This window comes from Protopterus annectens, chromosome 1.part1 (genome assembly GCF_019279795.1).
Source record: "Protopterus annectens isolate FY-2018-M chromosome 1.part1, PAN1.0, whole genome shotgun sequence".
In the NCBI taxonomy this organism is placed as follows: domain Eukaryota; kingdom Metazoa; phylum Chordata; order Ceratodontiformes; family Protopteridae; genus Protopterus; species Protopterus annectens.
Window position 1 is genome coordinate 1,245,227,047 of NC_056726.1, and position 12,598 is coordinate 1,245,239,644.

General features: G+C 39.9%; 1 protein-coding gene across 2 annotated transcripts in view; it reads right to left on the reverse strand.

Annotated features, from left to right (window-relative positions):
* Positions 1-12,598, reverse strand: part of LOC122809657 — a 673,939-nt gene that overhangs the window by 163,058 nt on the left and 498,283 nt on the right. For both annotated transcript variants that reach the window (XM_044081325.1, XM_044081317.1), the window contains one exon: positions 5,190-5,870. In XM_044081325.1, coding sequence (XP_043937260.1) covers positions 5,190-5,870 — 681 coding nt within the window. The remainder of the gene's footprint in view (positions 1-5,189; positions 5,871-12,598) is intronic.

The following is a 12,598-nucleotide window of genomic DNA, read 5'->3' on the forward strand; positions in this document are numbered from 1 at the left end:
GATGGTGTACCCCAGTGAGGTTAGATGTTTCTTGACAAATGTCAGGTGTTGTAATAACAAGTCCTGGCTTTCTGCCTGAATCAGGCAATCGTCCAAGTATAGGTAAATTTGAAAATTTCTATGCAATGGCTGGAGCTAGACACTTTGTGAACACCCTGAGCACAGTAGATAAGCCAAAGGGAAGTGCAGAGAATTGAAAGTGCATGGAGCCCGCCCTGAAACGCAGGATTCTCTTATTGGGATGTGCAGGTAAGCTTCCTTTAAGTCTAGGGTTGCCAGCCAGGCATCCTTGGCTAGCATAGGAAGAAACTGTTGAAGAGTTAGCATTTTGAATTTTGGAATCACCAGAAAGGTGTTGAGAATAGAGTGGTCCAGGATAGGATGGCAGGAGTTTTCTTTTCTGGGTACCAGGAAAAGTCTTGAATAAAAACCTTGTCCCCTTTGTTCTGCTGGGACAGGTTGAATAGCCCTGATACTGAGAAGAGAGAGAACCTGCTGTTGGGCCTCTGCCCATTGATTTGGGGGGAGGTCTGGCCAACCACTTGGCGTTGGTAGTGTGTGGAAGTGGAATCTGTATCCTCAGGGAAACTATGTTCAAAACCCATTTGTCCTGGGTAATGAGTTCCCAGTTTTTTGCATGCAGGGCGAGCTTTCCTCCTAAGGGGGCAAGTAGTTGAGCAGGGCTTGGAAGGATTAAGGTTAAGTCATTGTGCCATTTTTATGTAGGGGGTGGCTTACTACTCCCTGCTTTGGAAGTGGGGGCACCCCACTGCTTAGATCTGAGTGTAGCCTGAGATTGAAGTTTTGGTGGTCTGCTGTTCCTGGGTTTGGACTGCAAAGGCCTAGAAGAGACTGGAAAGGACCAGTTCTTTGAAGGCCAATGCCTACTGAATCTTGGAGGCTGTACTTGTAAGAAATCATCAACAGTTTGCATAGATTTAGCTTTTTTTGATGACTTCTTCTGCTTTGTTGCCAAAAAGGTGGTCTTGGTTTAAGGGTGCATCCAGTAATTTAGCTTTAACATGATCTGGCAAGTTTTTTTCCTTAAGCCAAGCATGCCTTCTAAGTACAGACCCAGTGACAGCAGCCCTGCAATATGCTTTTAAAGCATCAAAACCACATTGCAAAGTATGTTTACCAACTTGTTCAGCAGAGTGCATTAAATCTTGCAAGTCTTTGTGTTCAGCACAGTCAGGAATCAGCATCATTTTCTGATTTAAGTAGACCCATAATATGCTGCTGATACTTTAACATATGAAACTGGCAATTTAAAGCCCTAATGGTCAAAGTAGCAGAAGTGTATACTTTCTTACCCCATCTGTCTAAGGCTCTAGAATCCCTATCAGGAGGGGTAGGATTTTTGGCAGTAGTAGCCTTAATGCCTTTTGGTCCTTGGGAAATGGTCTTTGGATCCGCAGTAGGATTCTGGAAGAGGAACTTGTGCGAGTCAGATACTCTGTAGTACCTGTCAGGTTTACTGGGAGCTAGAGACAAAGTATCTGGGGTAAGGCTGGATTCCAAGAAAACATCATCTACAATAGCCAGAACAGGAGGGATAGCTAGAGGCCTGTGTTGAGGCAGGAGTAAGAATTCCCTAAATCTCTTTGTGGACTCAGAATAGTCCTGGCTTTCCCAGTGAAAATGCTCCCTAAGGGTATGCAAGGCTTCACCAAAAAAGAAATCTTCTGGAGGGGAAGCAGAGGGAATGGAATCTTCTGCATCAGAATTCTCATAAGTAGATATGGGCAAATCCTGGTAATCAGAAGGAGCAGAGACAGATTCCTGATCAGAGGAATCAGAAAGAAAATCAGTTCTAGATCTCTTGGAAGGGGAAGGCTGGTTTTCCCTAATTAAGGTAATAAGGTCTTCAGCCATTCTAAGCATTTGTTTTTGAGGCATATGGGCCTGAGTATGCGGTTTGTTCGTCAGTTTTCTAGGCATAGTGCGAGTTTTAGGCCTGAGGAATTTGGTACTTCTATTTGAAAATGATACCGTCTGTTTAATATGAAAGTCTGTAGGCCTGAATACACCCTCAGAAGCCAGTGACTACACCGAGGCTCCGGACCCATCCAAGGTAGAGATATCCGCAGGTTCCATAGTCGAAGAAGCATCTTGTGGCATACCGGACTCCGAATGGGTCTCGGTAGAGGCCGGTGAATCTGTAGTAGCGGGTATCAGGGCCTGCGAAAGTGCCTCACTGAGTACCAGCGGACTGACGACTAGCTTAACGGAAGTGTCGTCAGCAGTTTTGGACCTATGCGATCTGTATGTCTTTATCCTTACGCTTTATCGGAAGATCGGAAGTTGGATGGCTTAACAAAGCCATTACAGAGTACGGAGATCGAGAACAAAAATATTTTGCTACAAAAATAGCCCGACAAATAGTTTGGGCGTTGAACAAGGCACAAAACCGACAGCAAGGGACGTCGTGGACTGGGCCTAAACAGGTGACGTAGTAAGAATGAAAGTCTCTATGAGGTATTTGCTTTCCGCAGACAAGACAATTGGATCCCCAACGGGGTACTTATCTTTTTTGAAGACTTTGGGTCCGAAACTTAAAAATTAAAATTTCAGAAGTCGGATGGCCAGCACTTGTGAACTGCTTCTGCTTCGGGCACAGCACAGCAAGAAAGACTGATGTAATGGTGTCCACTGCATGTTTTATACCCCCTGACATCATGGAAGAAGCGACAGTATCTGACGCAGAAATCCGAAGACTCTGGTATTCAGGCCGGCTGAGGGCTACTTGCAGGCAGATAACCCAAATGTGATGACTGCAACAGTGAAACATGAAGAACATCACAGAAAAACTTTGGGAAACTCAGGAAAACGTTGGCAAACTCAGAACATCTTTTGCAGTATCAGAGGAGGTTAGGAAATTTCAGAATACTGTTAAAATGACCTAAGAGCAGTACAGTACCAAACAGATGTCATTCCTTTAACAAGTGCAGGCTAAAAACAGTGATAAATGCAACCAACTCAATAAATGGAGCACAGAGCTGTTAAATAGAACTGAAATAGTTAGAGGAAATGGAAAAAGAAAAAAAAATACTTATATCATATCTGTAGGTCCACAGATGGTTTTATATGAACCCAAATTCTTGTAGCTACAGGTATCCAAGCCAGGCACAGGGAAGCTCTGAATACCAGTGTATGGCAAATTGGAAATTTACTCCTGTTCTGGCACCTATGTCTCTAATAGTCAGAGCCAACCTGTAAATCCCTGACCGCTCATGCCAAAATCTACTTATACTTGCAAAACAACCCTGGAGTAATAACCTGCCAGATACATTTCAGAAGAAAATCTAGGCTTAAAAAGGCGCTCTAGAGGTTGTTAGTCTAGTAATCGCCTATGATTACACAAGTCTAGTAACTCCTATTTGGTATCTCTGTCAAAACAGTTGTAGCCAACAGTGTTCTGATTGTAGAGGTGAGGTGATGGTATTTTAACTGCATTCATGTCCATCTGTAGCTAAGAAGTCTATGACAAGCAACATTGTGGAGACTGGCTCCCAGAGTGGCAACTAACACCTTCTGTTCCACTAATGCTTCTGCTGTTCCTGGCATATTAATATAAGTAATGCTCCTGTACATCCGGAAATCCTGTTGTTCAGAACAGATAAGCGGTGTGGCTCTTAAGCACTGAATTTATAGGACTCTGAATTGCTCAGCCATTTTAGTTCACCTTTTGCATATGCAGTGAGATTCATTAGCAAGACCATACTCACTGGCATGCCAATATGCTGTGATTTGCAAATCTTACATAATGTACTATTTCATCTGTACTGCAACCATGCAACATATATTTCTGAATCACCCCACATTGCTTGTCACTGCTCATAACTCAATTTTAAGTAATGCTACCTGTGTTAAATATTTCTAAACACTACCCATTATGTCAGAGACATTTTTCAAGAGATACAGTATAACAGAATGTTCTGTGATTTGTACTAAGGAAGCTGGTTATTTGCCTGCATTTATGCCACACTTTGTATGGGACACACTTTCATATATATCAGAGGTTGTGTAAGACTTAATGGTAACAGCTCATTAAATTTATTGTGGTGGGCAATTAAAACAGCAAAAAAAAATAGCAGTACATTGAGAGTAACTGCTTGTGATAATGTACTTTAAATTAAAAGTAGCAACAGATTTTAGGATCGATGTACAAATCATGCAGCTGGCCTAATAAATAACATTTATTTTATGTAACCTTTGTTGATCACTTGGCTAACAAACTCTTTTTAGTGGAGATCTGAGGTGTTTTTTCTACACTACTGACCTTTTCTCAGGGGAGACCAAAGGTCAAATTTCTACTACCATGGGAAATTTGGCCATGGCATCGGGGAACTTCTTCTGCTCTTTCTGATAGGTGATGGGGGTCTTTTGCATCCACCTGAGCTACCACCAACTCAGCCATATGGGACTTCAGTTTGACATTTTATCTGAAGAATGATAACCTCTTTTTAGTGGAGATCTGAGGTGTTTTTTCTACACTACTGACCTTTTCTCAGGGGAGACCAAAGGTCAAATTTCTACTACCATGGGAAATTTGGCCATGGCATCGGGGAACTTCTTCTGCTCTTTCTGATAGGTGATGGGGGTCTTTTGCATCCACCTGAGCTACCACCAACTCAGCCATATGGGACTTCAGTTTGACATTTTATCTGAAGAATGATAACTCAAGGAGTGCAACCCCCCCCCCCCCAATGCTACACTGCAGTGTTAACAATCCCATCACCTGGAGTGGGAATAGAAGCCATAACCTTCTGGTCTTCCAGCACCACAGGTGACTGTGCTACCTGTTGTGCCACTGACACTGTAGTTGTCAGGAAACCTCAGGACTCCAGACAGTAGCCTTTGACCTTATAACCATTAAATCTAGATCTTCCACTGTGCATCAGTATTCATAAATGATTGAAATACATAAAACTGTAATTATCCCAAGCAAAAACTGCCACTGACATGACAACACTTTGGGGAAACAGAATACCAAGTGCAGGAAGAAGTGTGTAACAGCATATGCATAAAAAAGCAGATACAGTTTGGTAGACAACATATGAGTTAATGTGACAGTTACTATTAGTTGAACAAAAGGACCCATAGGTAAGGCATTCTAATGGCTGTGTTTATGTATGGATTCAAATTCAATACACATTTTTAACAGTAGTTAATGTAAGGATTCTTACCAAAATCACACTGGACCACAACTTGTGGGTTTGGTTTGGATGATGCTGGAAATAGTACTGTCTGCTCTCCTATTTCTTCCATTCTGATAAGGTCCTTCATAGGCTTCAACAGGTGATTAACAATATACAAGTTATCTAGCGGCAGTTGATGCTTGAAATGGGATACATAGGCATTCCTCAGCTCAGACAAGGGTATACCACCTGGGTTCTGTTGTACAACGAAGGAAACATTCTCTTTTAATTCTGATAATGTCAGCAGCTTGTCTGGTAGACTGGTTTGCCTCTTATCTGATGCTGAAACAGAAATATGCTGGGGTTCTATTGGTTGTGATGATGCAACTGGAGTTGTTGGAATGGCAGTTGCTGTCCTTTGGGCTAGGAAAGAAATGTATGGATTTACTACAGGAGTCCAAATTATGGGAGGCCCAAACAAGCTCAAAGGCCTCTGGTGCATGATGGGTACAGCATGCTGCACAAACAAAGGCATTGATGGATTAGCAAATGAATGGAAAATTGGATTATGACTGCTTGCCATGCTGGTATGCTGTGGAGATAACACCATAGGATGTTGGTTGCACATTTGATTCTTCAGAGTTTGTGGCTGTTGTACATCAGGAACTGTTGTATGCATCTGAGGTACATCTACAGAACTTCCTTCATTTGAACTGTTAAGTTTGGTTCCTTCAAAACAAGTGAAAAAGACAATCAAAATGACTGTAATTAAAACAACTACTAATTCGACTATATTTTGGTGTAATGTTTGCATACTGAAACTTATCATACATTCCGTACTTTGTATTTAATTTCCCAAAACATAGCAACAAAGTGCCATAAACAAGCAGATGCTGACATTCTGAAGCAACTTTCAGAAGGAAGATAGGAATGCAGTAGGAGTACTATCTGGCAAAATCATTTCTAAGGGTTTTGGTTAAACATTAACTGTGACATCAAGAGGAATGGTAACTGTTGAAAGTTGACAGTATTCAGTCTTAACAGGTATATTCTATCTGGGTGCTTTTCTTAACAGGTGCATTCTGTCTATAAGGGTGCTTTCCTTAACAGGTACTTTATGTCTATCAGTGTGCTTTCCTTAACAGGTATATTCTCTGTACCAGGATGCTTTTCTTAACAGGCATATCCTCTCCTCAATAAAATAAATAAAGCCATAAACTGAACTAATTTACTAAATATTTCTGTGTTCATTGTGCTGTATAAAGATGATTACCAGACTGCAATAGACCAATGACTGGCATATACAGGGCTGGCTTTTGGACAACTGATGCCCTAGGCAACAGGGCTCCACAGTGCCTCCCTATACCACCTGGTGCCGCTATCCCGGTCTACCTACACCATCCAGGTTACTTTTTTCTTCCTTTTTCTCACAGTTTGTTGTACTCTTTAATTGTTCCTGTATTTATTCAACACATTTTAAAGTAACAATTTCTTTACTACAAAAAAAAAAAAAAAAAAAAAAAAAAAAAATACATACTAGAAAAGTACCCCTGCTAGAGCAGAGTTCTACATGGCTGCCTAGTTGGCCTATGCCTGAGGCCAGCAAAAAAATATATGCAAACTAAACAAAATCTGTATTTTGAGCCTATGAAAATAGAAGTGCACTTATCGTCCTAATTATCAAATTCTTCAGCTCCCGTGTATTAAAGTGTTGTACTGTTGTGTTTATCAGATAACGCTATTCATCTTTTCCTGAATGTTTAGCAACTGAGACTCATGCTGCAGAACAGACCATTGTTAATTCTGAGCATTTACAGTATGCTGTGAGACTTCCATACTCCACTGGATACACAGATTTCATGTTAACATTTTTAAATCAAAGCATTACGTATTACTTTTAAGGTAATAATCACAAAGCAAACGAAATAAGAAGCAGAGGGGTGAATAAAAGATCTATTCTGTTTGTAGGTATAGACAAAATGTTGGAAAATGCTCATACAGTTAATTTACTTCTTAAGTAGGCAAGTAAACTGCTCTTTCCCAGATCCTTTTCAGTAACAACACAGACCACAACAGCAAGGGTAAATTCAATATACAAGGGCAATTTTTCTTAAGGTAGTCATTCAACCGGCATTGTATTTTGGAAGAAACCAGAATACTCAAAGCCACACATGCAAAGGAAGAGGGCATAAACTCCGCTCAGACAGTGAGTATAGGCCAAGACTGAACCCAAGATATGGCAGCAGTGAGAGAAAAACCCCATATACTGGATTGTCATTCCACCTGTAGATGAAGACAGCTCCCACATGTTCGAGTACATTTCTGAAGAAACAACAGTATGTGTAGTTTAATATTTTATGGATATACTCATTAGAAACCACCCCTCATCCCACACATGCACTGCTTTATAATGGCACATCACATACACTGCTTTATAATGGCACACCACATTCACTTCTTTATAACGGCACTATATTGTGTCTTCAGCTGAATGAAAACAGTACTAGACAAAGAAAGAGTTTAATGCCCAAATTATATTAAATGAATATTTTTCAGTAATAGTCAAAGCTGTGATTTTCTTTATGGCAGTGCTAATTTTGTAAACCATGTACTATCTTTCGCAATGAAAGGTTTGAGAAGTTGCTGGACTGCTAATGAGTAAGTAGTACTTTGCATTACTACAGTTCATCACAGCCTTAACTGGCCATGTGTTCCCCCACAAATCCCACACTTTTCAGTATCATAACTGCTTTCAAGTTGCTGACCATTATCTATCTGCCTAACTCTTTATGTTGAAAAGGTTAACCCCACTAGACATGGCCTATTTTCACGGAAGACTTAAGGTGGTATTCTTACTGACTACAAGGCACTGGGAAGTACATATAAAACAGAATGACACATTTCTTTATGGAAAACCTTGAAGAATAGATGGATGCCCTAAATTCATTCATGTTATGACTTGTTTTGCTCTCTTGGAGGCAAGAGGTGCTTTATGAAGTTGAGTACTGATAGAGTGACTATGGCCCACAGACTCGTTCTCTTTCATACATTCTATGAATGTTTTAACCTTTTTGATAAGTGACCTGCACCTTTTACATCCACCTAAACTACAACCAAGTGGAAAATGGGACCTTGGATTAAACACCTCATCTGAATGACAACAACACTGGAGTGCACCTCTGTCCACCATTTTACACTATACTGTTAGTACTAGAAAATGAATTCAAGCAGTTAGTATAGATCTCAATACACTGTGAAGTAGAAGAACTGTAATGCAAACATAACTGCCAGATTTTCAACACAATGACTTTGTAGTGTTATAACAAAACATGTCAAATGCTTAAGAAAGGAAAATGACTGCATTTCATAACAGTCTGTTTCTTATAAATAACTAGATGGACTAACTAAACCCCAACTAAAGGGTGTGAGGTTGGCATAATGGTTAAGGTGTTTACCTTACAGACACAAGGTGCATGGTTTGATTCTCACATGGGGAAATTGGCCAGGCTTAAAAAATGGCCCACAAGGGCACTTAGCCTAGTACTAATCTAAGAACTACGACTGTTTGTTGTAAAATGTATAAACATATTGGAGGATAACTGCAGATTTTCGTAACACATCTGAAAAAAAATATGAGCAGTATGTTTTGATTAGTTATTTGTAAATAAACATCAAGTGCAACTGAACAACTGTCATAAGCAAACTTTTTATAGAACTTAGTACTGTGTACATCTTTAGCAGGCAAATATTGAAAAAGAAGTTCAGCCATTGCACCTTGGAAATGACCACTACCAACAGCCAAGACAAATAAGCTTCTGTGCAAGATAGACTTTTGACAGAAGATAAAGACTGCTTGATGCACTTGATTTGTCCATTTCTTTATTTCCTGTATTTGTAGACTCATTAAACAAGCAGCTTATTTATTTTTATTATTATTATTAGTAGTATTATTTATTTTGCTACTCGGACAGTTTACGAATTATCTTATGTCTCCCCCAATTTAATTCTGACAATGTTTTAATGCTACTACATACTCAAGAAGGTTGCTATATGGCCATATACCACCCTTTCCATGAAAAGTATTTCCTCATACACCCCTTGTTATCTCATCTGAAGGAGATGAGATAACAACTTCCCCAGTGGGTGTGTATGATTTTAAGTACTTGATTGGAAGTTACTACTTCAGTTGCAATTGGCTCTCTGATGTTCTTAAATGGGTGTTTTATGCCTGGCTATCAAGGATTTGAAAAAGGTTTATACCGAAAGCGCTTATCCAGATTCATTCCAAGCCAGAGTTTTAATTATTTTAATAAAGTTGTGTTTTGTTTTAACTTACATCAGCTTTGGTGGCAGACTTGCTCTTTTGCCTGCTTTCTATGTTGAATAGTCTTCCTTTGGTGGTGCGATTTTCTTGTTTTTCTGTCTACATATTAGTTATGGTGTGCTGCCGAGGGAGGCCACAGTAATACGGATACTGACTCCATGCAAGCACCAGTGTAGATGCTGTCCCGTACTTGTGAACTAACTAGAAAACTTCTGGACAGTTGGTAGGTACAGAACCATACCTTCCAGCCTATTAGCCTGGACCGAAAGGCGAATAACAGATTTTACTACATAAATTGCGATTTATTTATTTATTTATATTGATGTGCTGTTTGCGTGGTGCAGCACAGTGCTTAGCGATGCTGGGCTGCTCTTATACATATACAGCAGAAATCTGGTATATATATCAAAAAATAGAGACCAGATGTAATCAATTTTAATTTTTTTTTATTCTGCTTGTTTGTGCTGTGCAACACTTAGCTATGCTTCGCTTTGCTTACAGATACTGTAGACATTTGCTAGTGATCTAAAAATAGAAACTGGATGTATTCAATTGCTATAGTTCTGTGATGCTCAGCAATTTGCAAGCCTGTGCAGCAAAGCTGCACTACGCTTACAGGCACCAGTGTAGTATATGTGAAGATATGAGTTCCCTTCACTATCCCAGTGACTAGATAGGTGGAGTCATGACCTACAGTGTAGTAGATCCCGGGTTTGAGTCCTGAGCAGGCATACTTTTTACATTTATTGCTGTGAAAATGTGTCAGATGTCTAAAACATCTGTTTAGTTTAAAATTAAAAAATTGTTACATTTGGAAAAGCTGTGCGAACATGGTCAATGGTGTATTCCCATTTGCGTGTTGCTAAGCTATGCTTACACATGGCTTGTGAGAGTTTGCAAGATGCTAAACGGCGCGGCGCTTTTTTGACAGTTACAGCATGACATGTAAGGGTGTAAATGCAGCCTATTTAAAGGCCAGTAGGCGGGAATTTCACATCATTTGTTGGGGTTCTAACTGGTCTGTGGATATGCCTGGTGCTGCTGGAGAAGGAGTGCACTTTTGTGTGCAGAAGTGGGGAGTGTAGGTGCCCAGAATATTTATTGCACTCCTGATCAAGAATTATGAACCCCAACTGCTGCAGGGCAATTACCAGGGTTCAGTGTGTAAGTCTGAGGCCTGGGATCAGTTGGCTAGGGAACTTACCAGTGGTACTTGTATCCCCCGCACTGGTGAGCAGTGTTGTCACCACTACGATGACCTGAAGTGTAGAAAGAGGGGAACCTTGGGTACCTGGGTCCAAGAGGCTAGGGCTGGGCAAACCCCATGGACATGTAAGTATGCTTGCCAGTAATTTAGAAATATACAAGCTGAATGTGTGCAATACTGGTATGCATAATGGTTTGTTCCTACAGCTGCAGAAGACAGAGCTTGCAATGTCCAGTCCCATGCAGGGCGCCTGGCCAGGATGAGGCAATTGTGTGGTAAGTAGGACAACTTCAAAGTAATAAATTAATGCATGATGTAATTATACAATAAATTACTTACAGAGTTTGCAGTCTTAACACTCAGGTATGACATAACTGGGACATCCTACATCTTTAATAATGTGTCACTAACTACCTGAAATGGTAAAGCAAGTTAAAGCAGGTAAGCATGCAGTAATATGTAGCATAGCTTCCAAAGATCAGTTAATGTTGGGGTCTACCCAGATTAAGAGTTACTGTTCTGTTCTGGTCATTGTCTGAAAGTTGCTGTAGGTTGCACTCAATAATGAACAGGGTATATGGGTTAATTAACAAAGCTCCTACACAGCCATCCATGGTCTACATGGCAGAGTTGAAGCAACATTAATCAACACATTTTAAAGCTTGATGGTGCTTTGATGACTAATGTTTCCAAATAAAGTGTTCACTATTCCTGTATTCACTGCATGTGTGTTCTAATCTGACACCAGTCAAGTGTTACATGTAACTCATTAAAGAATGCAGCAACAAAATGTCAGCAATGAATGTAGTGCAATACCCGGAGTAAGGTTCAAGCCTGGGTTCTGCTCATTTAGTCTGAAATAATGCTGCATATTCCACTCAGTCAATGAACATGGTATACAGGTAAGTTAAATGAAGTACTGGACAGCTATCCATGTGTCTAAATGCCAAATTTTAAGAAACATTTTATCAATAAAGTTTAAAACAAGATTGTGCTTTGATAAGTAATGTTTTCAAATAAGTGTTCATTATTCCTGTATTCACTGCATGTGTGATCTAATCCACCAGCCAACTGTTACATAATTAACTAATAAAGAATGCAGTAACAATTTTCACAAATAAATGTAGTAGAATACCCAGACTGTCAAGCTTCATTTCTGATAATTTTCCCCGAAATATGCTGTAGATAGCACTCAGTAAATGAACAGGGTATACCGTTAGGTTCACAGACATCCTACACAGCCATAGATGTGTGTAACTGCTATATTTCATGTGACATTAAGCATTACAGTGTAAAAGGAGATGGTGCCTTGATAACTAGTATTTTCAAATAAACTGCTTATTATTCATGTAGTCACTGCATTTGGTTTCCAATCTGATAACACACATGGCTATGCATGTGTGTATATGTACGAGTTCACAGAAAATGTTGCAATAAATGCCTTAAAGGAGATGGTGTTTGGAGAATTCATTATATTCAAATTAAGTGCACATTCTTCCTGTAGTCACTGCTTGTGGGTTCTAATCCCATTGCAGCCAGCTAAGAAATTACTAGCTGTCTAGTGTAGTTAGTGTACACGAACATTCCTCTCAACTGTCATGATTTTTGCAGAATGTAATCACTACTGCCCCATATGTTTGGTCCTTGATTAGCAGATACTTGACATTATTTGGAATGCAATGTATTGGCAAATCTGTTACCATAACACCTTGCTACTAATGTATGAGCACACTATGTAAATGTTCCCTATAGTTGTGTCTTTGTACCAAAATTTAGTAGGGCTTAGCCTATACTGTCTCATGCTACCAGGCTGTGAGAGCTATGTACGTGCAACATCATCTATTCATCATTTGCAGTCACTGTACTCACAACTGAAATCTTACATATGTAGACATATGTACTAGTAGTCCGTGTAGTAATATTATC